Source organism: Dendrobium catenatum, unplaced genomic scaffold (genome assembly GCF_001605985.2).
Source record: "Dendrobium catenatum unplaced genomic scaffold, ASM160598v2 fragScaff_scaffold_370, whole genome shotgun sequence".
Lineage (NCBI taxonomy): Eukaryota > Viridiplantae > Streptophyta > Magnoliopsida > Asparagales > Orchidaceae > Dendrobium > Dendrobium catenatum.
In genome coordinates this window covers 3,672,606-3,697,118 of record NW_021318832.1, presented here as the reverse complement: position 1 = coordinate 3,697,118, position 24,513 = coordinate 3,672,606, and the positions used below count along the sequence as shown (strand labels likewise).

Genomic DNA, 24,513 nt, shown 5'->3' with positions numbered 1-24,513 from the left:
TTAATCTCTTCAAAATCTTGAATCCCAAACGAGAGGATTGGATTCTCATCAACTTCTAGAGCTGAGAAAAAAAGTTATGGAAACGAATTCAACACTAGCTCGATTAGCTACATGGTGGAGGTAAAGGGCTAAACTTCAGGTGCTAGAGGAAGGTCAAATTCTCATTTCTTCCATTCATTTCCTTCTACTAGAAGAAACTTAGATAGAATTTATCAAGTATGATTACAAAATGGAGACTTAATTGATGATCGAATTTCTATTGAGTATTCATTTAAGTCTTTTTGCATAAATAAATGGAAAGATAAATGTTATTCTCTTGAAGGTTGGCCTAAAATTTATGTTAACAGTAAGATTGAAAATTGGTGTAAAAATTTTTGGTAGTTGATTTCAATAACGTAGATTTATATACAACTGTTAAGGAGTTAGGAAATAATAAATCTCTAGGAATTGATGGGATTTCACCTACTTTTTTCAAGTTCGATTGGGAAATAGTGAAGGAGGAAGTATGGAATGCCATTCTTTCGCTTTTTTTTTTTGGAAAATGCCTTATGATGGGAAAGACACTGTTGTATTGCTGATTCGAAAGATTGAAAATGTTGTGGAGCCATCTAAATTTAGACCAATAAGCCTTTATCAAACTACTTATAAGATTAGTGTAATGATGTTGATCAACATACCTAAAAAAGTCTTACGAAATTTAATTTCAAAAAAATAACATTCCATTTCTGATCACTGTTTATTGGCTCAGAAATTATTCAATAAATTTAGATTCTATTCATCCACAAAGGGTCTTATAGCTTTAAAATTAGATATGGAGTAAGCCTATGATAGCATGTGCTGACCTACTTTAGTCAGAGAAAATTTTCCACTATTAATGTAAATTACCGACGATTTTTTTTTCCTTTCATTTTTCGGTGAAAATGACCACAAAAAAATGACGTTTTCCTCTAGTGTGAATTATATGGGGTTTCCTTTGAAGTTCATTAATTGGTTAATGGAATGTGTGAGCAATCCTAGATTCTATATTATTGTTAATGGTAAAAGTATGGAATGGATTGAAGCTAAATATGGATTTAGATAGTGTTGTCCATTTTCTACATTTCTTTTTATTATTTGTTGAGGACTTTTATTAAAATCCTATCATCAAAGGGGAGAAGGTTTGGGTCTCAAGATATTTCCTAATGTTTCTATTATATCTCATATGTTATGTGTAGATGATATTTTAATGTTTATTGGTGCTTCATCAAGGAATATTAAAATCATTAATTCCATCATGAAGAATTATTGTAAGTGGACATGATAGAAGATAAACAAAGCAAAGTCTGTGCTTATTTGCTCAAAGGCTCTTGCTCAAAGAAGGAAAAATTGGCCAAAAAGTTTGGGTATAAGTTGGTTAAAGAACTTACATATTTGGGAGTGAAAAATGTGTTAAGAATATATGAAGCAGAGGATTTTCAACCCATTTTTCAGCATGCTATGGGAAAATTAAATATATGGGAAAGTAAAAAATTTGTCTCTTGCAGGAAGAGCGACTTTGATAAAGTCTTCTCTTCTTTCTCTTCCTACTTTTCTTATGACTTATTCATTAATCCCTACATGAGTTTTGCACGGTTTGGACCGGCTTTGTAGGAACTTTCTATGGCATAAGAAGAATGGAAGGCAAGGTATGCATGATGTGGCTTGGGAGGATCTTTGCCTTCCCAAGTGTATGGGAGGTTTAGGATTCAATTCCTCAACTAAATGGAAAGGTCATTGAGAGTTAGGTTGGCTTGGAATTTCTTTCAAAATCCACTTTCTATGTTAAATAGAATACTAAAGGCAAAATATGGTTCAAATTTATTTAACAACTCCCCAAGAAGAGGCTTATTAGTGGCCACAGAATTATAATTGATGGTGCTCAACATCTTAAGTCATTAATTAAATGGAAATTAATTAGCCAATGGAAGATCTGTTTCTATTTTGGAAGATATTTGGATATGGGATAAGTCTTTAAATGCTTGACCAACATTTTGTGACATCATTAGCCTGAAGGATATGTTGGTTTATCAACTTCTGAAAAATGGATCATGGAATATCAATAAAGTGAAGCTACTATTGGCGAGGAAGTGATTCAAAATATATTGCAAATTCAAGATCATAATTAATTAGATGAAGACAAGAAGCAACTGATCAAAGCAAAGTTAGAAAAATCTTTATCTTCCATGATCTTGGAGAATCAATTTCAAAATTCTGATCAATTTCAAAATGCGAAGTGGTTAAGCTAAAGCTAATTCCTAGAATTTTCTTTTTATGGTGGAGATTTTGTAAGGATGCACTTCCTACAGGCAAATGGCTTAACTATAGAAGGTTTGAAACATCTAATCATTTCCATAGAGGTTGTAATCAAGTTGAAGATACCCTTCATATTGCTACAACATGTTCCAAAGTTAGAGCTAATTCTTTGTCTTAATCAATGTGGAGTTATATTACCTCTATTCAATTCAATTGAAGATATATTTAAATTCCTTTGATAAATGGCATGGAACAATCCTATAAAAGGCAAATTATATTATGATGCAGTATACTATTCCTGAAAATCAAGAAATGAGTTTAAATACAATAAACTTGTATGGTTTATGGTTTTTACAGCAGCTTATGTTCTGTCTGTTGGAGAATAAGAAGCTATAAAAGGAGGAAGAATTCTAAAAGAGAAGAGAAACACTTATAAAACTCACTTTTATTTCACTCTTGAACTTCTTGATTCTACTTCATACATAAACACAAAGACACCACACCTATTTATACTAGTGACTTCCCCTTTAGGATTATGCCAACACATTTCAATCCAGTGGCTAATATTGACTCTCTAGAATATTCTCCTATCTTTTTTTACAAAAGTCATTAATTGCATATTCTAGAGTACTCTAAATAACTCTTTTTAGAATATATTTATAGAATCCTCTAAAACATTCATCATAAAGTGGGATTCTAGAGTTTTCTAAAGACTTTTCTAGACTATGGGCTTAATTAGAAAGCCCACTCAATTAAAGGCCCAATTAATCTAGTTTAATTTTCAACACACCCTCTTAAATTTGATTTGTTATACCGAGTAATATTCTTATCCTGATAAAATCTTCATGCTTGAGAGGCTTGGTGAATATATCAGCTACTTGATCATGAGACTTCACATACTCTATTTGCACATCCTTTCTTGTGATGTAGTCTTTGATGAAGTGATAGCGTGTGTCGATATGTTTACTTCGATTATGAAAAATGGGATTCTTGGCTAAGGCGATAACTGAATTATTATCAACACAAATCTTTGTTGGCTCTTCTTGCAATAATTTTAACTCCAATAAATTCTGAAGCCAAATTGCATGACAGACACATGAATTTGCTGTAATATACTCAGCTTCACAAGTAGAAAAGGCAACAATTGGTTGCTTCTTTGACATCCAAGTGAAAATAGTGTCTCCCATGTAGAACACGAACCCCGTAGTGCTTTTTCACTCATCTTAGTCTCTGTCCCAATCACTATCATTATATTTGACAAGCTTGAAATCATTTGATGATGAATAGAATAAGCCAAAGTCATTAGTATCTATGATATATTAAAGAATCCTCTTGGCAGCCTTTAAGTGAGTAGTTGTTGGTGCCTCCATATAATGACTAACTATTAAAGGATGTCCGGCCTAGTCCAAGTCAGGTAGCGCAAGCTACCGACCAAGATCTTGAAAAATGTTGGATTAATCATTTCGTTATCCTCCCTTTTTGATAACTTGCCTCCACATTCCATCAGAGTGCTTATAGGGTTGCAATCATACATATTGAATTTCTTGAGTATTTATTTTCCATAGCTTTATTGAGAAATAAAGATGCCTTCATCCTTTTGCTTAACTTCAATACCGAGGTAGTATGCCATTTATCCAATGTCCGTCATCTCGAACTCTTTAGTCATCACTTTCTTGAATTCTTTAAACATACTTGGATTACTTCCAGTGAAGATCAAATCATACACATACAAGCACAGTATCAAAATATCCCCATCCTTGACTTTGATGTAGAGGGCATGCTCGTAAGGAACATTTGCTAAAGTTATTCTCAATGAAATACTTATCAATGCGGTTGTTCCATGCCCTAGGTGCTTTTTTTAACCCGTATAGTAGAAAGCCTTTTTTTAGCTTCAGAACTTTATCTTCTTGCCCTTTGACTTTATAGCCCGGTGGTTGTTTAATGTAGACTTCCTCTTCAAGGACTCCATTTAGAAAGGCGGACTTTACATCCATTTGATGTATTTTTCACCTATTTTGAGCTGCCAAAGAAATGATTAGCCTTAAAGTTTCAAGTCGAGCAACAGGAGCAAATACCTCATCATAGTCGATGCCAGCTATTTGGCTTTAACCTTTCACCACTAATCTTGCTTTATATTTCTCGACTTCTCCTTTGATATTCTTCTTTACTTTGTACACCCACTTTGCACCAATTTCCTTGTGTCCTATTGGAAGTGCAGTTAGCTCCCATGTATCATTCTTCTCGATTGCTTTAATTTCTTCATCCATTGCATCCTTCCAATTTTTACTTTGCATGGCTTCTAAAAAATTCATAGGTTCACAATTGACAAAGAGGAAAAAGAGAGTGAGATTGTCTTGATTCTCAGTTAACTCATATATTTCTTGTAAACTTCTAAAATGTGGTACTTTTTTGCTTGAGCCTTCACTTGACGATGATGGGTACTCTTGAGTACTTGCAATTGGTGTAGTTGGTGGTGTTATGGGCTCATCTCTTTCTTTATTTATCCTTGGCTACTCAACTTCTTCATCTTTAAATAAATTATAGTGATCTTCATGTGGGTCCCAAACTCATTCTCCTTCTTCATTGAAGATGACATCTCGACTTGTCACGACCCAACCCGATCAGGACGAATCCCGCTCGCATTGGGCCGCGACAGAACCATTGAAAATCCAGGATCTAGCTTTAGAATTTATTTCATACTTTCTTCCAAATATCAAACAGACAGAAAAACACATAGCTACTATCAACATCCAAATACAGAACAGTTTACCTATCTTTTCTTTCATCAAAATAATCATGTACAATACAGTGCATGTCTACATACAGAAAGAACAGAATAGAAAAGTCATGACTGTATAAAATCAGAAGTACAAAATACATAATCTCAGATCAGACACAAAACAGCTAGTCCAAGACCTCCTTCCCTTTCCAAGAACCTGAAAACCACGCAAATAATAAGAATGAGCTAACAGCTCAGCAAGACTATACCAGCCAATCAAAATCTCCAAAAACACACAACTAAAATACATCAGTAGAGTAGCCGTACAGAATTCAGATAAGCGTATAAGCAGATATAATACAGATACAGAAGAATTGAAATCATATAGCAGAATATTCAAATCAAAATCATCTTCAAATTATAGAACAGACAGAATCGTACAAATCCGTACAAAGCATAAGCACATGGTCAAATCGGATAAAATTATATAATACATATTTCACATATCAGATCCCCGGACCCTAACACTCTACGGATTCTGGCCTCTTATGCTTCCCTTCCCTGACACAGACAGAATCTCAACGGATTCTGGCCCCTTATGTCTCTCTTTGAGCTTAAAGCATCAGAATAGAACAGATATACAGAATTTTCAGAATAGAACTTGTTTTCAGAATTCCCGGACCCAGACAACGGAATTACAAAGGATTCCGGCCCCTTACAACTCCCTTCTGATATCACTGCACATAAAAGCATTCAAATTAGAAAAATCGGATACTTCAGAAAATTCTTCAGCAGCATAACGGCAGTATACGGAATTTTTACAAAATTCACAAATTCAGAATTTTACCAAATTATCACAGGTAGTATAAAGCATCATTGTAAGACTTTCATTATACTGAAGCAACATTTTTCAACATCCAGATAATTCGTAATTCGATTTAAACACCGCAGAATTCAAAATACCAGGTAAAAATCTTCCAGCAAATAATCAAAATGTGCAAAAACATCATCTCAGAAACATACTAAAAGTTACGCGGTAAAAGTTTTACCGGTGCAAAGTTATGCCAGTTTTTTGCTAACGGAAAATGAATTTGAAACAGAAAATCCGTCAAAAAATGTATTTCTGAAAATTGAGAAAGGCATAATGTGCCTTACCTCGAGTCGGTCAAGTTTTTCAAATACGACGACAGACGAAAACGGGTCAAAGTCGCTCAAAAATCCACTTTTTCTTCCTCTTTCTTCGTTTTTCTCTCTCCTCAGCTTTCTCTCTCTCTTAAAAAATGACACTATTCAGATATTTATCAAGCAGGATCGTCCAGGATGATGTCTGATCGTCCCAGAACGACCTTCTCTGGACTCAAAACGCCAGACAAAAATAAATTATAATTTCTTCGTCCCTGGACGATGCTCTCTGTTTGGTTCGTCCCGACGGTTCGTCCCGAGAGTTCCAGGTTCGTCCAGACGAACATGCATATTTTCTCTGTTTGTATTGGCAGTTCGTCCGTACTAACCATACAGATTTTCAACATTTCTTTAGTTCGTCCAGACGGTTCGTCCCGTACTAACAGCACAAATTTTTTTTTTCAAACATAAATATAAAATTTAAGGGTTTCACAATCTACCCACCTTAAGAAAAATGTCGTCCTCGACATTCCCAAAGTAAATTAAGTCAGAACAAACTTGGATACAACTGTCTCATATCCGATTCCTTCTCCCTAGTGGCTTCTCTTGCCGTTCTGAACTTGCACTGAACTTTAACCATAGGAATCTGTTTACTTCTCAGTTTTTGCACATCATAAGTCAAAATTTTTCATGCTCTTCTTTGTACTGCAGATTCTCCTGAATCTCCACATCATCAACAGATAATTTCTTTTCAGAATCAGATATCCACTTTCTCAAAGAGGATACGTGAAACACGTTATGTATATCAGGCATCTGATTAGGAAATCACAACCTGTAAGAAGAATTACCAACCCTTTCGATGATCTTAAAAGGTCCGACATACCTTGGACTGAGCTTGCTCACTCTACCAAATCTGCTAACACCTTTCATCGGACTAACTTTGACATACACAAAGTCACCAATCTGAAATTCAACCAGTCTATGTTTCTAATTGTAATACTTCTGTTGTCTATCTTGTGCAGCTTTCAATCTTTCTTTAATCAAATTGATCTTCATAACAGTTTCATCCACAAAAGTTGAACCCATCACTTGTCTATCTCCCACCTCAGTCAGAGTCAAAGGAGTTCTACATTTTTGGCCATACAAAGCTTCGTAAGGTGACATACCAATGCTTGACTAATGACTGTTATTATATGCAAATTCTATCAGTGGGATGTGATCTTCCCAACTGCCTCCAAAATCTAAAACATATAATCACAGAAGATCTTCAAGTACTTGAATAGTCCTCTCAAACTGTCCATCAGTCTGCGGATGAAAAACCATACTGAAATGCAATTTCGTGCCCAAGCCTTGTTGAATTCCTCTCCAAAGTTTGGAGGTAAATCATCCATCCCGATCAGATACAATCACTTTTGGCACATCATGTAATCTAACAACTTCTTTAATATAAATCTGAGCTAACTTATCCACCAGATCAGTCTGTTTGATCGGAAGAAAATGTGCAGACTTTGTCAATCGATCAACAATCACCCAAATAGCATCATGCCCTTGCCTCGATCTGGGGAAACCCATAACAAAATCCATTTTCACCTCCTACCACTTTCACTCAGGGATAGGTAACGACTGTAAAAGACCTCCTAGTCGCTGATGCTATGCCTTCACTAACTGACAAGCTTCGCATTTCGAAACAAATTCAGCTATGTCCTTTTTCATTCTAGGCCACCAAAATAAAATTTTCATGTCTCCGTACATCTTACCACTTCCTGGATGAATATTATAGCCTGAATAATGAGATTCGTGCAGAATCGCTTTCCTCATGTCTCCAAACATAGGAATCCACGGCTTGTTCTTACAGAAAATAATATCAGAATCAGAAATTCGTAATTCAGGTTTCTTACCAGATTTAATCTGATCAATCAACTTCAAATAGTCAGCTTCTGACTTCTGAGCTTCATGAATCTTCTTTTCTAAAGAATGCTGAATATTAATCTGAGTCAAAATACCAGAATCAGTAGAGGAAATCACCTCCAACTGTAATCTTTCCATATCTCATATCAAATACTCGTCGGAAGTGAGTTGAATACAGGATAATCCCAAAGACTTCCTGCTCAGAGCGTCAGCTACCACATTAGCCTTACCAGGCTGTTACGGAATCGTCATATCATAGTCCTTGATCAACTCAAGCCACCTTCATTGCCTCAAATTCAGATCCTTCTGAGTAAATATGTACTTCAAACTCTTATGATTTGTGAAGATCTCACACTTGACTCCATACAAGTAATGATGCCAAATTTTCAAAGCAAATACAACTGCAGCCAATTTCAAATCATGTGTCGGATAATTCTTTTCATGTGGTTTCAACTGTCTTGAAGCATAAGCTATTACCCGACCATGCTGCATCAAAACACAACCTAGACCTTTAAGTGAAGCATCACTGAATACCTGAAATCCTTCCGTATAAGATGGAAGTGCTAATACTGGAGCAGAAGTCAAATGATCCTTCAATCTATGAAAACTAGCTTCACACTTCGGTGTCCAAACAAAAGCTTCTGACTTCTGAGTCAGTCTCATCAGAGGTGTAGAAATCTGGGAAAATCCCTTTTCAAATTTTCTATAATATCCAGCCATACCCAAGAAGCTACGTACCTCAAATATCGTAGTAGGCCTTGGCCAATTAGTAACTGCTTGAATTTTCTGGGGATCAACAGAAATACCTTCGCCACTCACCACATGACCAAGAAAAGAAATGCTCTTTAGCCAGAATTCACATTTGGAGAATTTTGTATATAACTGATGTTGCCTCAAAGTCTCCAACACACTCTTCAAATGTCTGGCATGATCTTCCTCAGAACCAAAATATACCAGAATATCATCTATAAAGACGATCACAAATCGATCCAAATACTCCTTGAACACTCTGTTCATCAGATCCATAAAAATAGCTGGTGCGTTGGTTACCCTAAAAGGCATAACCAAAAACACGTAGTGCCCGTACCGAGTACTGAAAGCTGTCTTCATCACATCAGCTTCCTTTACCTTCACCTGATAATATCCAGATCTCAAATCAATCTTGGAGAATACAAAAGATCCGACTAGCTGATCAAACAAATCATCAATCCGTGGCAACGGATACTTATTCTTGATAGTGACTTTATTCAAATATCTGTAATCAACACACATGCGCATTGTTCCGTCCTTCTTCTTTACAAATAGAACAGGTGCTCCCCAAGGAGAAACACTAGAGCGAACAAATCCTCTATCCACCAACTCCTGGAGTTGAACTTTCAATTCTGAAAGTTTCTTTGGTGCCATCCTGTACGGAGCCTTAGATATTGGAGTTGTACCAGAAAAAACATCAATACAGAACTCAACATCTCTGACCGGAGGTAATCCAACTAACTCCTTAGGAAATACAACTGAAAAGTCTCGTACAACTGGGATATCAGAAATAGAACCCGCATATATATTCATATCCCGTACTGATGCCAAAAATATAGTACAACACTTCTTCCATATTCTTCTGACTTCCAACACAGAAATCAAACAGGATAAAACTCATCTTAACCCTTAAAATACACATCTTTTGCCATCCATAAGCAAGCTCACTTGTTTCTTCAAACAGACAATCTGAGCCTCATACAGACTCAGCCAATTCATGCCCAAAATCACGTCATACGAAGAAATCGACAATAAAATCAAACACGATTTCCACTTCTTACCAGAAATATCAATCTCACAGAAACAAAACTTTCGAGCAATCAAATTATTCCCAGCCGGCAAAAGAACAGAAAGAGAAACTGGCAACATCACATAATCCAGATGCAAAGCATCAAAACAACGCTAGAACAAAAAATGAATGACTAGCTCCAGAATCAAACAAAACACGACAGGGATGATTAGAAATATAAACCGTACCTGTCACCACATCCGGAGCATCTCGAGCCTCTTGCTGATTCAAATTATACACACGTGGCTGAACTGGAGCTGAAGCCACAAAACCACTAGGCTCCCTCTGAATACCACTTAGTGGTCTCCTCGCCACAGAACCCGAACCACCAGCTCTACCAGATGACCCCTCAGAAATAATACGTGGAGGAACTATCCTCGGCCTTCCCGCTGGTCTAGCAAAACCCTCAGATCTAGACTCAGATCATTGATCAAATCCAGCTTGTGGACACTCTGCAATCCGATGTCCTTGCTGACCACATCTGAAACACTGACCAGTCATCCTGTAACACTGGCCAAAATATTGTCGTCCACAAGTTTGACACACAGGTGCCCCACTGACTGACCCAGAACTGATCACATTGCCATTATCAGAAACTGTAGTTGATCATGACTGTCCATTATTCCTGGAGTCTCCAAAAACAAACCTCTTCTTTCTAGAAAATCCGTTGCCATAAGCATCATTACTGAACCTCTTCCTACTAGCAGTCCACTGCTGCTGAGTAGCCATCAGATCATTCTCTATCAGACGAGCTCTCTCCACAAGCTCAGAGAAATCAGAAATGTGAAATGGCACCAGGGGCTGCCTCAGACTATCTCGTAGTCCCTTCAGAAATCTATAGCACTTCTCAGCAGAAGTACTCACTAATTGTGGAGAATATCTAGTTAAAGCAGTACACTCTACCTCATACTGCATAACTGTCTTTCTCCCTTGATCCAACCTCAGAAATTCTCCTACATTTGTTGTCTTGTAGAAGAGGGCACAAACCAAGATCTGAATACTTCAAAAAATTCTTCCCATGAAATCAAAGAGTTCAGTTTACCTTGAAATTTCTCCTCCTGCTGACCCATCCACCAGCGCTCTGTTTCTCCATTCAACAGAAAAACTGCTAACGGTACCTTCCTATCAGAAGGGCATTACATGCCGTCAAATATCTTTTCCAACCTCTTCAGCCAATCCTCAGCTGCTTTGGGCTCAATAGTTCCCTCAAACCTTAGAGGCTTCAATCTCAGAAACATTTGTAGATGTCTATCTACGTCTTCAGATCTAACAGCAGAAACTATATTCTTAGTCTCGCTCATCATCTAAGCAACCAGTGTAGCAAATTACAAAATTGTATCAGAATCAATCACTGGAGCAGAACTGTTCACATGAGCTGCCTGACTAGCACTCTGCCCATCAGTCATATCTGGGTCTGGCAGATCGATAATCACATAGAAAACTATGCACATAAAACAACATAATAAAAGTACAGACAAACCAGAACTACCCCGATAGACTTACAGATCAATTCCTATAGCTCTGTTTTAACAATCCAAATTTCAAAACTATTGCTCTGATACAACTTAAGTTTGTCATGACCCAACCCGACCGGGACGGATCCCACTCGCATCGGGCCGCGACAGAACCATTGAAAATCCAGAATCTAGCTTTGGAATTTGTTTCAGACTTTCTTCCAAATATCAAACAGACAGAAAAACATAGAGCTACTATCAACATCCAAATACAAAACAATTCACCTATCTTTTCTTTCATCAAAATAATCATATACAATACAGTGCATGGCTACAGACAGAAAGAACAGAACAGAAAAGCCATGACTGTACAAAATCAGAAGTACAAAATACCTAATCTCAGATCAGACACAGAACGGCTAGTCCAAGACCTCATTCCCTTTCCCAGAACCTGAAAATCACGCAGATAATAAAAATGAGCTAACAGCTCAGCAAGACTACACCCACCAATCAAAATCTCCATAAACACACAACTAAAATACATCAGTAGAGTAGCAGTACAGAATTCAGATAAGCATATAAGCAGACATAATACAGATACAGAAGAACTGAATTCATATAGCAGAATATTCAAATCAGAATCATCTTCAAATTACAGAACAGATAGAATCGTATAAATCCGTACAAATCATAAGCATATGGTCAAATCGGATAAAATCATATAATACATATTTCACATATCAGATCCCCAGACACTGACAGAATCTCTACGGATTATAGCCCCTTATGCCTCCCTTCCCTGACACAGAGAGAATCTCAATGGATTCTGACCCCTTATGCCTCCCTTCCCTGACATAGACAGAATCTCAATGGATTCTGGCCCCTTATGTCTCACTTTGTGCTTAAAGCTCCAAAACAGAACATATATACATAATTTTCAGAACATAACTTGTTTTCAGATTTCCCGGACCCAGACAACGGAATCACGAAGGATTCCGGCCCCTTATAACTCGCTTATGATATCACAACACATCAAAGCATTCAAATCAGAAAAATTGGATACTTCAGAAAATTCGCCAGCGGCATAACGACAGTATACGGAATTTCCACAAAATTCACAAATTTAGAATTTTACCAAATTATCACAGGTAGTATAAAACATCATTGTAAGACTTTCATTATACTGAAGCAACATTGTTCAACAACCAGATAATTCGTAATTCGATTTAAACACCGCAGAATTCAAAATACCCGGTAAAAATCTTCCAGAAAATACTCAAAACGTGCAAAAACATCATCTCAGAAACATATCAAAAGTTACGCGGTAAAAGTTTTATCGGTGCAAAGTTATACCAGTTTTTCGCTAACGGAAAATGAATTTGAAATAGAAAATCCGTCAAAAATCATATTTCTGAAAATTGAGAAAGGCATAATGTGCCTTATCTCGAGTCAGTCAACTTTTTCAACTACGGCGACGAACGAAAACGAGTCAAAGTCGCTCAAAAATCCACTTTTTCTTCCTCTTTCTTTGTTTTTCACTCTCCTCAGCTTTCTCTCTCTTCAAAAATGACACTATTCAGATATTTATCAAGCAGGATCGTCCAGGACGATGTCCGATCGTCCCGGGACGACCTTCTCTGGACTCAAAATGTCAAGACAAAAATAAATTCCAATTTCTTCATCCCTGGACGATGCTCTCTGTTTGGTTCGTCCCGACGGTTTGTCCCGACAGTTCCAGGTTCGTTCAAACGAACATGCATATTTTCTCTGTTCGTACTGGCAGTTCGTCCGTACTAACCATACAGATTTTCAATAGTCCTTGATCAACTCAAGCCACCTTCGTTGCCTCAAATTCAGATCCTTCTGAGTAAATATGTACTTCAAACTCTTATGATCTGTGAAGGTCTCGCACTTGACGCCATACAAGTAATGACGCCAAATCTTCAAAGCAAATACAACTGCAGCCAATTCCAAATCATGTGTCGGGTAATTCTTTTCATGTGGTTTCAACTGCCTCGAAGCATAAGCTATTACCAAACCATGCTGCATCAGAACACAGCCTAGACCTTTAAGTGAAGCATCACTGAATACCTGAGATCCTTCCGTACCAGATAGAAGTGCTAATACTGGAGCAGAAGTCAAATGATCCTTCAATATCTGAAAACTAGCTTTACACTCCGATGTCTAAATAAAAGCTACTAACTTCTGAGTTAGTCTCATCAGAGGTGTAGAAATCTGGGAAAACCCCTTTTCAAATTTTTTATAATATCCAACCATACCCAAGAAGCTACGTACCTCAAATACCGTAGTAGGCCTTGGCCAATTAGCAACTGCTTGAATTTTTTGGGGATCAACAAAAATACCTTCACCGCTCACCACATGACCCAAAAAAGAAACGCTCTTCAGTCAGAATTCACATTTGGAGAATTTTGCATACAAATGATGCTGCCTCAAAGTCTCCAACACACTCTTCAAATGTCTGGCATGATCTTCCTCAGAACAAGAATATACCAGAATATCGTCTATAAAGACGATCACAAATCAATCCAAATACTCCTTGAACACTCTGTTCATCAAATCCATAAAAATAGCTGGTGCGTTGGTTACCCCAAAAAGCATAACCAAAAACTCGTAGTGCTCGTACCGAGTACTGAAAGCCGTCTTCATCACATCAGCTTCCTTTACCTTCATCTGATAATATCCAGATCTCAAATCAATCTTGGAGAATACAGAAGATCCGGCTAGCTGATCAAACAAATCATCAATCCGTGGCAACGGATACTTATTCTTGATAGTGACTTTATTCAAATATCTGTAATCAACACACATGCGCATTGTTCCGTCCTTCTTCTTTACAAACAGAATAGGTGCTCCCCAAGGAGAAACACTAGGGCGAACAAATCCTCTATCCACCAACTCCTGGAGTTGAACTTTCAATTATGAAAGTTCCTTAGGTGCCATCCTGTACGGAGCCTTAGATATTGGAGCTGTACACGGAAAAACATCAATACAGAACTCAACATCTCTGACCGGAGGTAATCTAACTAACTCCTTAGGAAATACATCTGAAAAGTCTCGTATAACTGGGATATCAGAAACAAAACCCGCATATATATTCATATCCCGTACTGATGCCAAAAACACAGTACAACACTTCTTCCACATTCTTCTGTCTTCCAATACAGAAATCAAACAGGATAAAACTCCTCTTAACCCTTAAAATACACATCTTTTGCCATCCATAAGCAAGCTCACTTGTTTCTTCAAACAGTCAGTCTGAGCCTCATACAGACTCAGCCATTCCATGCACAAAATCACGTCATACGAAGAAATCGGCAATAAAATCAAACACGATTTTCACTTCTTACCAGAAATATCAATCTCACAGAAACAAAAATTTTGAGCAATCAAATTATTCCCAGCCGGCAAAAGAAAAAAAAGAGAAACCGGCAACATCACAGAATCCAGATGTAAAGCATCAAAACAACGCTCGAACAAAAATGAATGATTAGCTCTAGAATCAAACAAAATATGATAGGGATGATTAGAAATATAAACCGTACATGTCACCACATTCGGAGCATCTCGAGCCTCTTGCTGATTCAAACTATACACACGTGACTGAACTGGAGCTGAAGCCGCAGAACCACTAGGCTCCCTCTGAATACCACTTGGTGGTCTCCTCGCCACAGAACCCGAACCACCAGCTCTATCAGATGAACCCTCAGAAATAGTACGTGGAGGAACTATCCTCGGCCTTCCTGCTGGTCTAGCAAAACCCTCAGATCTAGACTCATATCATCGATCAAATTCAGCTTGTGGACACTCTACAATCCGATGTCCTGGCTGACCACATCTGAAACACTGACCAGTCATCCTGTAACACTGGCCAAAATGTCGTCGTCCACAAGTTTGACACACAGGTGCCCCACTGACTGACCCAGAACTGATCACACTGCCACTACCAGAAACTATAGTTGATCATGACTGTCCATTCCTACTGGAGTCTCTAAAAACAAACATCTTCTTTCTAGAAAATCCGCTGCCATAAGAATCACTACTGAACCTCTTCCTACTAGCAGTCCACTGCTGTTGAGTAGCCATCAGATCATTCTCTATTAGACGAGCTCTCTCCACAAGCTTAGAGAAATTAGAAATGTGAAATGGCACCAGGGGCTGCCTCAGACTATCTCGTAGTCCCCTCAGAAATCTGTAGCACTTCTCAGCAGAAGTACTAACTAATTGTGGAGCATATATAGCTAAAGCAGTAAACTCTGCCTCATACTGCATAACTGTCTTGCTCCCTTGAACCAACCTCAGAAATTCTCCTGCATTTGTTTTCTTGCAGAAGGGGGTACAAACCACTAAATACTTCAGAAAATTCTTCACAAGAAATCAAGGAGTTCAGTTTACCTTGAAATTTCTTCTCCTGCTGACCCATCCACCAGCGCTCTGCTTCTCCATTCAACAGAAAAATTGCTAACGGTACCTTCCTATCAGAAGGGCATCACATGCCGTCAAATGTCCTTTCCAACCTCTTCAGTCAATCCTCAGCTGCTTTGGGCTCAATAGTGCCCTCAAACCTCAGAGGCTTCAATCCCAAAAACATTTGTAGATGTCTATCTATGTCTTCAGATCTAACTGCAGAAACTCTATTCTGAGTCTCGCTCATCATCTGAGCAACCAGCGTGCAAATTGCGAAACTGTATCAGAACCAATCACTGGAGCAGAACTGTTCACAGGAGCTGCCTGACTAGCACTCTGTCCATTAGTCATATCTGGGTCTGGCAGATCCATAATCACACATAAAACTATGCACATAAAACAACATAATAAAAGTTCAGACAAACCAGAACTACCCCGACAGACTTACAGATCAATTCCTATAGCTCTGTTTTAACAATCCAAATTCCAAAACAATTGCTCTGATACCACATAAGTTTGTCACGACCCAACCCGACCGGGATGGATCCCGCTCGCATCGGGCCGCGGCAGAACCATTGAAAATTTAGGATCTAGCTTTGGAATTTGTTTCAGACTTTCTTCCAAATATCAAACAGACAGAAAAACACAGAGGTACTATCAACATCCAAATACAGAATAGTTCACCTATCATTTCTTTCATCAAAATAATCATATACAATACAGTGCATGGCTACAGACAGAAAGAACAGAACTGAAAAGCCATGACTGTACAAAATCAGAAGTACAAAATACCTAATCTCAGATCAGACACAGAACGGCTAGTCCAAGACCTCCTTCCCTTTCCCAGAACTTAAAAACCACGCATATAACAAGAATGAGCTAACATCTCAGCAAGACTACACCAGCCAATCAAAATCTCTATAAACACACAACTAAAATACATCAGTAGAGTAGCCGTACATAATTCAGATAAGCGTATAAGCAGACAGAATACAGATACAGAAGAACTGAATTCATATAGCAGAATATTCAAATCATAATCATCTTCAAATTACAGAATAGATAGAATCGTATAAATCCGTACAAATCATAAGCACATGGTCAAATCGGATAAAATCATATAATACATATTTCACATATCAGATCCCCGGACCCAGACAGAATCTCTACGGATTCTGGCCCCTTATGCCTTCCTTCCCTGACACAGATAGAATCTCATTGGATTCTGGCCCCTTATGCCTCCCTTCCCTGACACAGACAAAATCTCAACGGATTCTGGCCCTTATGTATCCCTTTGTGCTTAAAGCACCAAAACAGAACAGATATACAGAATTTTCAGAATAGAACTTGTTTTCAGATTTCTCGGACCCAGACAATGGAATCACGAAGGATTATGGCCCTTTATAACTCTCTTCTGATATTACAGCATATCAAAGCATTCAAATCATAAAAATCAGATACTTCAGAAAATTCGTCAGCAGCATAACGACAGTATACGAAATTTCCACAAAATTCACAAATTCAAAATTTTACCAAATTATCACAGGTAGTATAAAACATCATTGTAAGACTTTCATTATACTGAAGCAACATTTTTTAACATCCAGATAATTCGTAATTCTATTTAAACACCGCATAATTCAAAATACCCGGTAAAAATCTTTCAGAAAATACTCAAAACGTGCAAAAACATCATCTCAGAAACATACCAAAATTTACGCAGTAAAAGTTTTACCGGTACAAAGTTATACCAGTTTTTCGCTAACGGAAAATGAATTTGAAACAGAAAATCCGTAAAAAATCATATTTCTGAAAATTGAGAAAGGCATAATGTGCCTTACCTCGAGTCGGTCAACTTTTCCAACTACGGTGACGGACGAAAACGAGTCAAAGTCGCTCAAAAATTCACTTTTTCTTCCTCTTTCTTCATTTTTCACTCTCCTCAGCTTTCTCTCTCTTCAAAAATGACACTATTAAAATATTTATCAAGCAGGATCATCCAGGACGATGTCCGATCGTCCCGGGACGACCTTTTCTGGACTCAAAACGTCAAGACGAAAATAAATTCCAATTTCTTTGTCCCTGGACGATGCTCTCTGTTTGGTTCGTCCCGACGGTTTGTCCCGACAGTTCCAGGTTCGTCCAGATGAACATGCATATTTTCTCTGTTCGTACTGGTAGTTCGTCCGTACTAACCATACAGATTTTCAACATTTCTTCAGTTCGTCCAGACGGTTCGTCCCGTACTGATAGCACAAAAAATTTTTTTTTTCTTTTTTTTTCCAAACATAAATTGAAAATTTAAGAGTTTCACACGACTGATTATTGTCTTCATAGTATTTGGATTGTATAACTTGTAGCTTTTTATGCTGGAGTCATAATCGATGAAAATGTACTTCTCACTCTTATCATCCAGTTTACTTCATTGCTCATTGGGTACGTGCGCATGGGCTATGCTTCCAAACACTCTTAGATGAGAGATACATTGCTTCCTTCCACTCCATGCTTCCTTTAGTGTCATTCCCCACACACTTCTTGTTGGAGAACAATTGGATAAGTAAACTGCACATGCAATAGCTTCAGCCCAAAATTCTTTATTAGGTAGTCTCTTACTCTTAAGCATACTTCGAGCTATATCAAGGATAATTCGATTCTTTCTTTATGCTACACCATTTTATTGAGGAGATCTTGGGATGGTCAACGTATTCCATTGGCTTCAAAAAATTCTTGAAATTCTTTTGAAGTTAACTCCCCTCCTCGATCGGATCGCATGGCTTTGATCTCGAGGCCGCTTTCTTTCTCCACAAAGGCTTTAATTTGAACTTTTTAAATACTTCAAATACCTCCGATTTTCGCTTTAAAAAATATACCATGATTTTCTTGAAAAATCATCTATGAAGAGAAGAAAATAATTACTCTTACTGAGAGAGCTTGGCTTGATTGGGCCGCATACATATGTATGTATGAGTTCAAGTGGCTTTTGTGCTCTCAAATTTGGCTCTTTTGGAAAGATCTTCCTGGATTTCTTTCCGAGTAAGCATCCTTCACATATCTGATCTAGTGTTTGATGTAGGGCAGACCTCTCACCATTTTCTTCTTTGATAATAGCTTTAGTCCTCCAAAATTAAGATGCCCAAATCAAAGATGCTAGAGCTAAGATGGGTCTTTGTAGCAGGCTTTGAGAAACTTAGCAATATCATTTTGAATATTGAGCAAGAACATTCTATTTCTTGACATTGGAATATTTGCAATTAGGTTGCTCATATTATCACTTATAGAAAGATTTTTATCTTTCAAATGAATATCATAACCTTTCTCTAAGAGTTGACCAGTACTTAAGATATTACTCTTTATATTTGGTACATAATAGACATTGGAAATGAATTGGTGTTTTTCATTCTTTAATCGGACAAGAATATTACCTTTGCCCTTCATAGTAACCTTGGACTCATCTCTAAAGGATACATTGCCGCTCACTAATTCGTCAAGTTCCACGAACATGCTTTTTCTTTCACACCTATGGTTGCTTGCACCGGTGTCCAGATACAATGTGTTATCTCCACCTTTTTCATTCTCTTTATATGCCAATAACAAAGTGTAATCTTGTTGACTTATCTCTTCCACATAATTAGCCTTATCTTCAACTTTATTGTTATTGGGAGTTCTACATTTTGCAGCATAATGACCAAATTTTTTATAGTTGTAGCACATCACTTGAGATTTGTCATACCGTGATTTTGATTTTCCTCTTCCACGTCCTCTTGTTGAACTTACTCCTTGACCAAAATTTGTATTATTGTTCTTATCATTATTAGAGCTCCAACCTTGTCCACGTCCATGACCACGGCCTTGTCCTCGACCACGGCCTCTTCCTTATTGGCTTCTACCATACTAGAGGTTCTCTTCTTTGGTTGAATTCATTTTTGTCTTCAGGAGTTGTTCCGTGATTGCTTGCTTCTTCTTCTTCTTTTCTTTGTAGGCTTGTAAAGAACCCAAGAGTTGCTCGATTATCATAGTCTCTAAGTCTTTAGTTTCTTCAATTATGGTGATGATATAATTGAACTTTGATTTAGTGATAGAAGGATTTTCTCCATAATCCTTACATCTTCTAGCTTCTCTCAATTTCTTTTTAATTGGTTAGAAACGGCTAAGACTCTAGTAAAGTAGTCAGAGATGACTTCGACCTCATTTATATGTAAGTCTTCGAACTCACCTCATAATGTTTGGAGACGCACCTTTTTGACTTGCTCTACTCCTTTGTAAGAGGTCTGAAGCTTCTCCCATGCCTCTTTGGCAGACTTCACATCAAAAATCTTCTCAAAAGCATCATCATCTAATCCTTGAAAGATTAGATAGAGAGCCTTATTGTCTCTCTTCCTTGAATCTCTTAGACTATCTTTTTGTGCTTGGGATAAACAACTACAGGAAAATCATCCATTACCGTAGGATTTTTCTGGTGGCTTTCTAGCGGCCTAATTTTTTAGAAAATTTTTCAGAGCAAAGTGGTTAAGTCTTTGTACTCCACAGACAGGTTCTGAGTTCAAATCCCGGACAACACGGTCAGGCAGGCAGGAGCGCGAGCAGCTGGCACGTGGGGTTTGCTGGCCGATTCAGGCGGGCAGTGGGCGCAATCGGGCTGGCGGGCTTGTGCGGGCTGTCGAGCTTGCGAGCCGGCGTAGGCATGCAGCGGGCGAGATTGGGAAGGGCTGGCAGCATGCTTGGTTGGGTGGGCTGGCGGGCTAAGCATGGGGGGCAGCACACAGCCAAGGTGGCCGATGCGGGCAGCTTAAATTTTAATTTTAATTTTCTGGTGGTCTTATTCCGCCGGAAAACCGTTAGAAATATTTGTCGCCGGAAAATACTGCCGGAAATATTTTTCCTATGCGGGTTTTACCGGAGAAAAATTTTGTTGTCGGAAAGCCGCCGGAAAATGATCAATTTCCACCAGTAATAGGTGATTTTCCTGTAGTAAACTTGACTCATCTTGTGGCTCCTTGTAGCCTTTTTCTATCATCTCCCATATGTCTTATGCTCTAAGAAGAACATCTTGCGCTCTAAGAAGAGCCTTCATTTTGATGCTCCAATTGTCATAGTTGCTATTGTTGAGAGTTTGGACTTGGAAATGGAATATACCATTGCTCGCCATCTCTTTAGGAAGAAACTTTGGCTCTAATACCACTCTGTTGGAGAATAAGAAGTTATAGAAGGAGTAAGAATTCTAAAAGAGAAGAGGAACACTTATAAAACTCACTTTTATTTCACTCTTTAACTTCTTGATTCTACTTCATACATAAACACAGACTCCACACCTATTTATACTAGTGACTTCCCTTTTAGGATTGTGCCAACACATTTCAATCTAATGGCTAATATTGACTATCTAGAATATTTTCCTATCTTCTTACAAAAGTCATTAATTGCATATTCTATAATACTCTAAATAAATATTTTTAGAATATATTTCTAGAATACTCTAAAACATTCATCATAAAGTAGGATTCTAGAGTTTTCTAAAGACTTTTCTAGACTATGGGCTCAATTAGAAAGCCCATTCAATTAAAGGCCCAATTAATCAAGTTTAATTTTCAACACTTATATCTAAACCTCACATAAATCCAATTAAGAAAATCTGGGATGCTAATCAGTTCTAGGATTGGAAAATAACTTTTGGCCTCCACCTTCGAATTGGATGAAGATAAATGTGCAGAATTCTATGGACAAAAACAAAAGAAGATCGAGAAGTATTATGGATCCTGATATGTTCTTTGTAAGTGATTTTAAGAATGTAAATTTTAATTATGTTCCTAGAAATTGTAATAAAATAGCAGTTTTTTATACTAATTATGCTAGACTAGATAATTTATTTTGGGAAGATTTTTTAGATAATAATTGTCCTTCAACTCGCTTCTTTATCTTGAAGGATGAATGTGATAGGTTAATTATCACTTGACTTGTATTTATTTCCTTGAATAAAAGTTTTATAAAGTTTCTTCAAAAAAAAAAAAAAAAAAAAGAATCACCTCCATTACTTACTCTAGCAAATTAAATAAATTTTATTCAATTATTTTATTTAATTTTAGAGATATTATTACTTAAATAGAGAGTTTTTTAGCCACAAATTTTTTTGTTACTCTAAAAAATATTTATATCGATGATCACTTATCCTTTCTGTAAGATGAGTAAAAAAAAAGAAAGAAGAAAAAAACAGTTCAAACTACACGCTCAAACAGACATTTTATTAACAAAAAATAAGGCCGAGCATATTTCACTTAACAGTACATGCATAACATCACAGGTGTTCGTTACCCGTTCCTCTCCCGGTGACTAAGCTGCAGTCTCCGTGCATGCATGCAACGTGTCATCACTATCCCCAACCTGTCATCGTTCTCTATCCTCAATCTTCCTCGCCTATTTCTAACAGCCAAATTTGCCCAACCCTCCTACACAAATATCTTCATCTTCCAGCAACAGAAGTTGGAATTCCAAATCGTACGCAAATGGCTGTCATGCTCAACGGAAGCCGAGGCTTGTTTCTCAAGCTCTCTTATCCAGTTCGCTCTCCTTCAGCACTCAAGGCCAAGCACATCTTGTTCCCTCTCAAATCTACGCAGGTGAAATGAAATGTTAATACAGCTATGAAATCTACGGCTCTAGTTTCTATCTTCTTTCTACCTGATTTTGTCATGAATACTTTTCAGAACTACTGCAAGGCATCAGCGTCATATCATGAAGATGATAGGGCCAGACAGATCCGGGAAAAGCCAGCAGAGGCTGCCGACCGAGCAAAGGAGGTGCTGAAGGAAGGATCAGAGAGCGCCAAAGAGAGGGCCTCGAATGTGAAGGATACGGCAGAGGATAGGGCGAAGTCTGCAGCAGACTGGGCCAAGGATGCAACGAACAGTGCTTCAGAGAAGGCAAGAAATATAGGGGATGATGCGAGGGAGTCTGCGGAGTCCGCGAAGGAGAAGACGAAGGAGTCTGCGGATTCAGCGTGGGAGAAGACAAAGGAGTCCGCGGAGTCAACCAAGGAGAAGACGAAGGAGGGGCTGGGGAAGGCGGCAGAGGTGGCTGAGAATGTGGGGGAGAAGGCGAAGGAGACAGTGAAGGGAGTGGTGGGGGCTGCAAATGATACGACACAGAAGGTAAAGGATGCGGTGGTGGGAAAGGACGATGGTGCGGGTGATAATAAGGTTCATGGCAAGTGGTGAATTGGTGGGGAATGCTAAGAGACTTTAGAGGTCAGCAAGGAGAGCTGAGGAAAAGGAAATAATTAATACTAATTACTTTCAATTTGTATTGTTTTTTACTTCTTTCCTTCTCTTCAGAGTTGAATATGGTTAGCTGATGTATACTTTGTGGTTTCTTGTGTTTCTAATATGCTTAAAATGCATAAATAAATGAAAGCAAAATGAAATTCTCTGGATCAGAACATGATCACTCTGGCTAAAGCAAAAAAATTGTTTGACTTTATTTACTTACAGTGAAAAGATAGGTGTTGTGAATATACAAAATGCTGAGAAGTTATTTGTGTTGGAATTGTAACCTACAACTTCTTTATTTGATTTAAAGCTATCCTATTCCTATCTTATCAAATGGAATCATATATACATTTAAACTTGATCAATAATGTTGTGCTTTTTAGAACTTTATGCAACTTGATAGGGATTTGGGCTGCTGCTGTTCTTACATATAGTTATATACATTATTGTTAAAAAATCTTTCAGCCAAGAAACTATGGAGATCCTCTTTTTGGTTTTAGGGACGGAGCTCGATTTTCATAACATCTTGTACTTCTAAAATGGTTTCTCATTTGAAACTACTTCGCATGACCTAGCTATTTGAATAATTTTATGTTACTTCAAATTGTTTATGCTATGGAGCAATTGATATAAAATTAGCATAAGATGACATGTTATTATTTATAACATGTGATTTAGTTGAGCTTGGGCCTACAAAACTAACCTTAAGGTAACTAGGCACATTGAGTTGAATTATTAGACCATATTAATGTAGTCTAGTTGGGGCTCATAACTTGTTCTATATCACACTTAAAACTTATTGTTGGTCCATTAGATCTCATTTAATCCGGCCTAGAGCTCTTTAGCTCATTAGAGCTTTGCCCTAGCAGCCATTTTCTATTGCATTTACTTTGGCCTCTTCATGTCCATCAATGATTTGGGATTTCTTCTCCTAGTTTCCTTTTCTTCTTTTCTCTGGTAGTCTTTTGATTATTCTCATTTGATTGTTCCACCTCCGTCTGTTTCTTAGCTCGAATGGCGATTTATCTTCTAAATAATCATGCTTTTCTTAATGGGAAAAAGAATACCCATTCCTTTCTTGAATCCTTGTTTAGGTCTTCTTCCTCGAGTGATTTTCCTGATCTTAAAACAACTACTCATCTTAGGCTTCCATCCTTGTGGATTTTTGAAAAAAAATCCTTGCTCTTGCTGAACCATTCGAGTATGCTCTGGTTGGTAATTTCTGAATCGTAAACCCTCTCTCGATTCAATCCCTAAGTTTTTCTTTAACCTCAAGTTGATCGGTGAATGCTTTGTTACAATTTTGAATCCAATTCATGTTTTAACCAAGCTGGTTAAAGATTTGGATTATAGTAAAGTATTTTACCATCATTCTTATTTTGTTTTCAATTGCTACATGAGGTTGTTTAAGTGGTCATCATTTACAGTGGAATCTCTGGTCATTCCAATTTGGGTTTCATTCCCAAACTTTCCCCCGCATAATTCATGGTTTGTGCTCCTTATTTGACCGTCCTTTGAAAACTGATAACACTACTG

At 37.7% G+C, this 24,513-nt stretch overlaps 1 protein-coding gene across 1 annotated transcript; it reads left to right on the top strand.

Annotated features, from left to right (window-relative positions):
• Positions 1-22,152: 22,152 nt before the first annotated feature.
• On the top strand, positions 22,153-22,963 carry LOC110112073 (uncharacterized protein ECU03_1610). The gene is made up of 2 exons (XM_020844160.2): positions 22,153-22,329; positions 22,417-22,963. The coding sequence occupies exons 1-2, from the start codon at positions 22,216-22,218 to the stop codon at positions 22,924-22,926; spliced, it is 624 nt and encodes a 207-aa protein (XP_020699819.1). The 5' UTR covers positions 22,153-22,215; the 3' UTR covers positions 22,927-22,963.
• Positions 22,964-24,513: the final 1,550 nt, after the last annotated feature.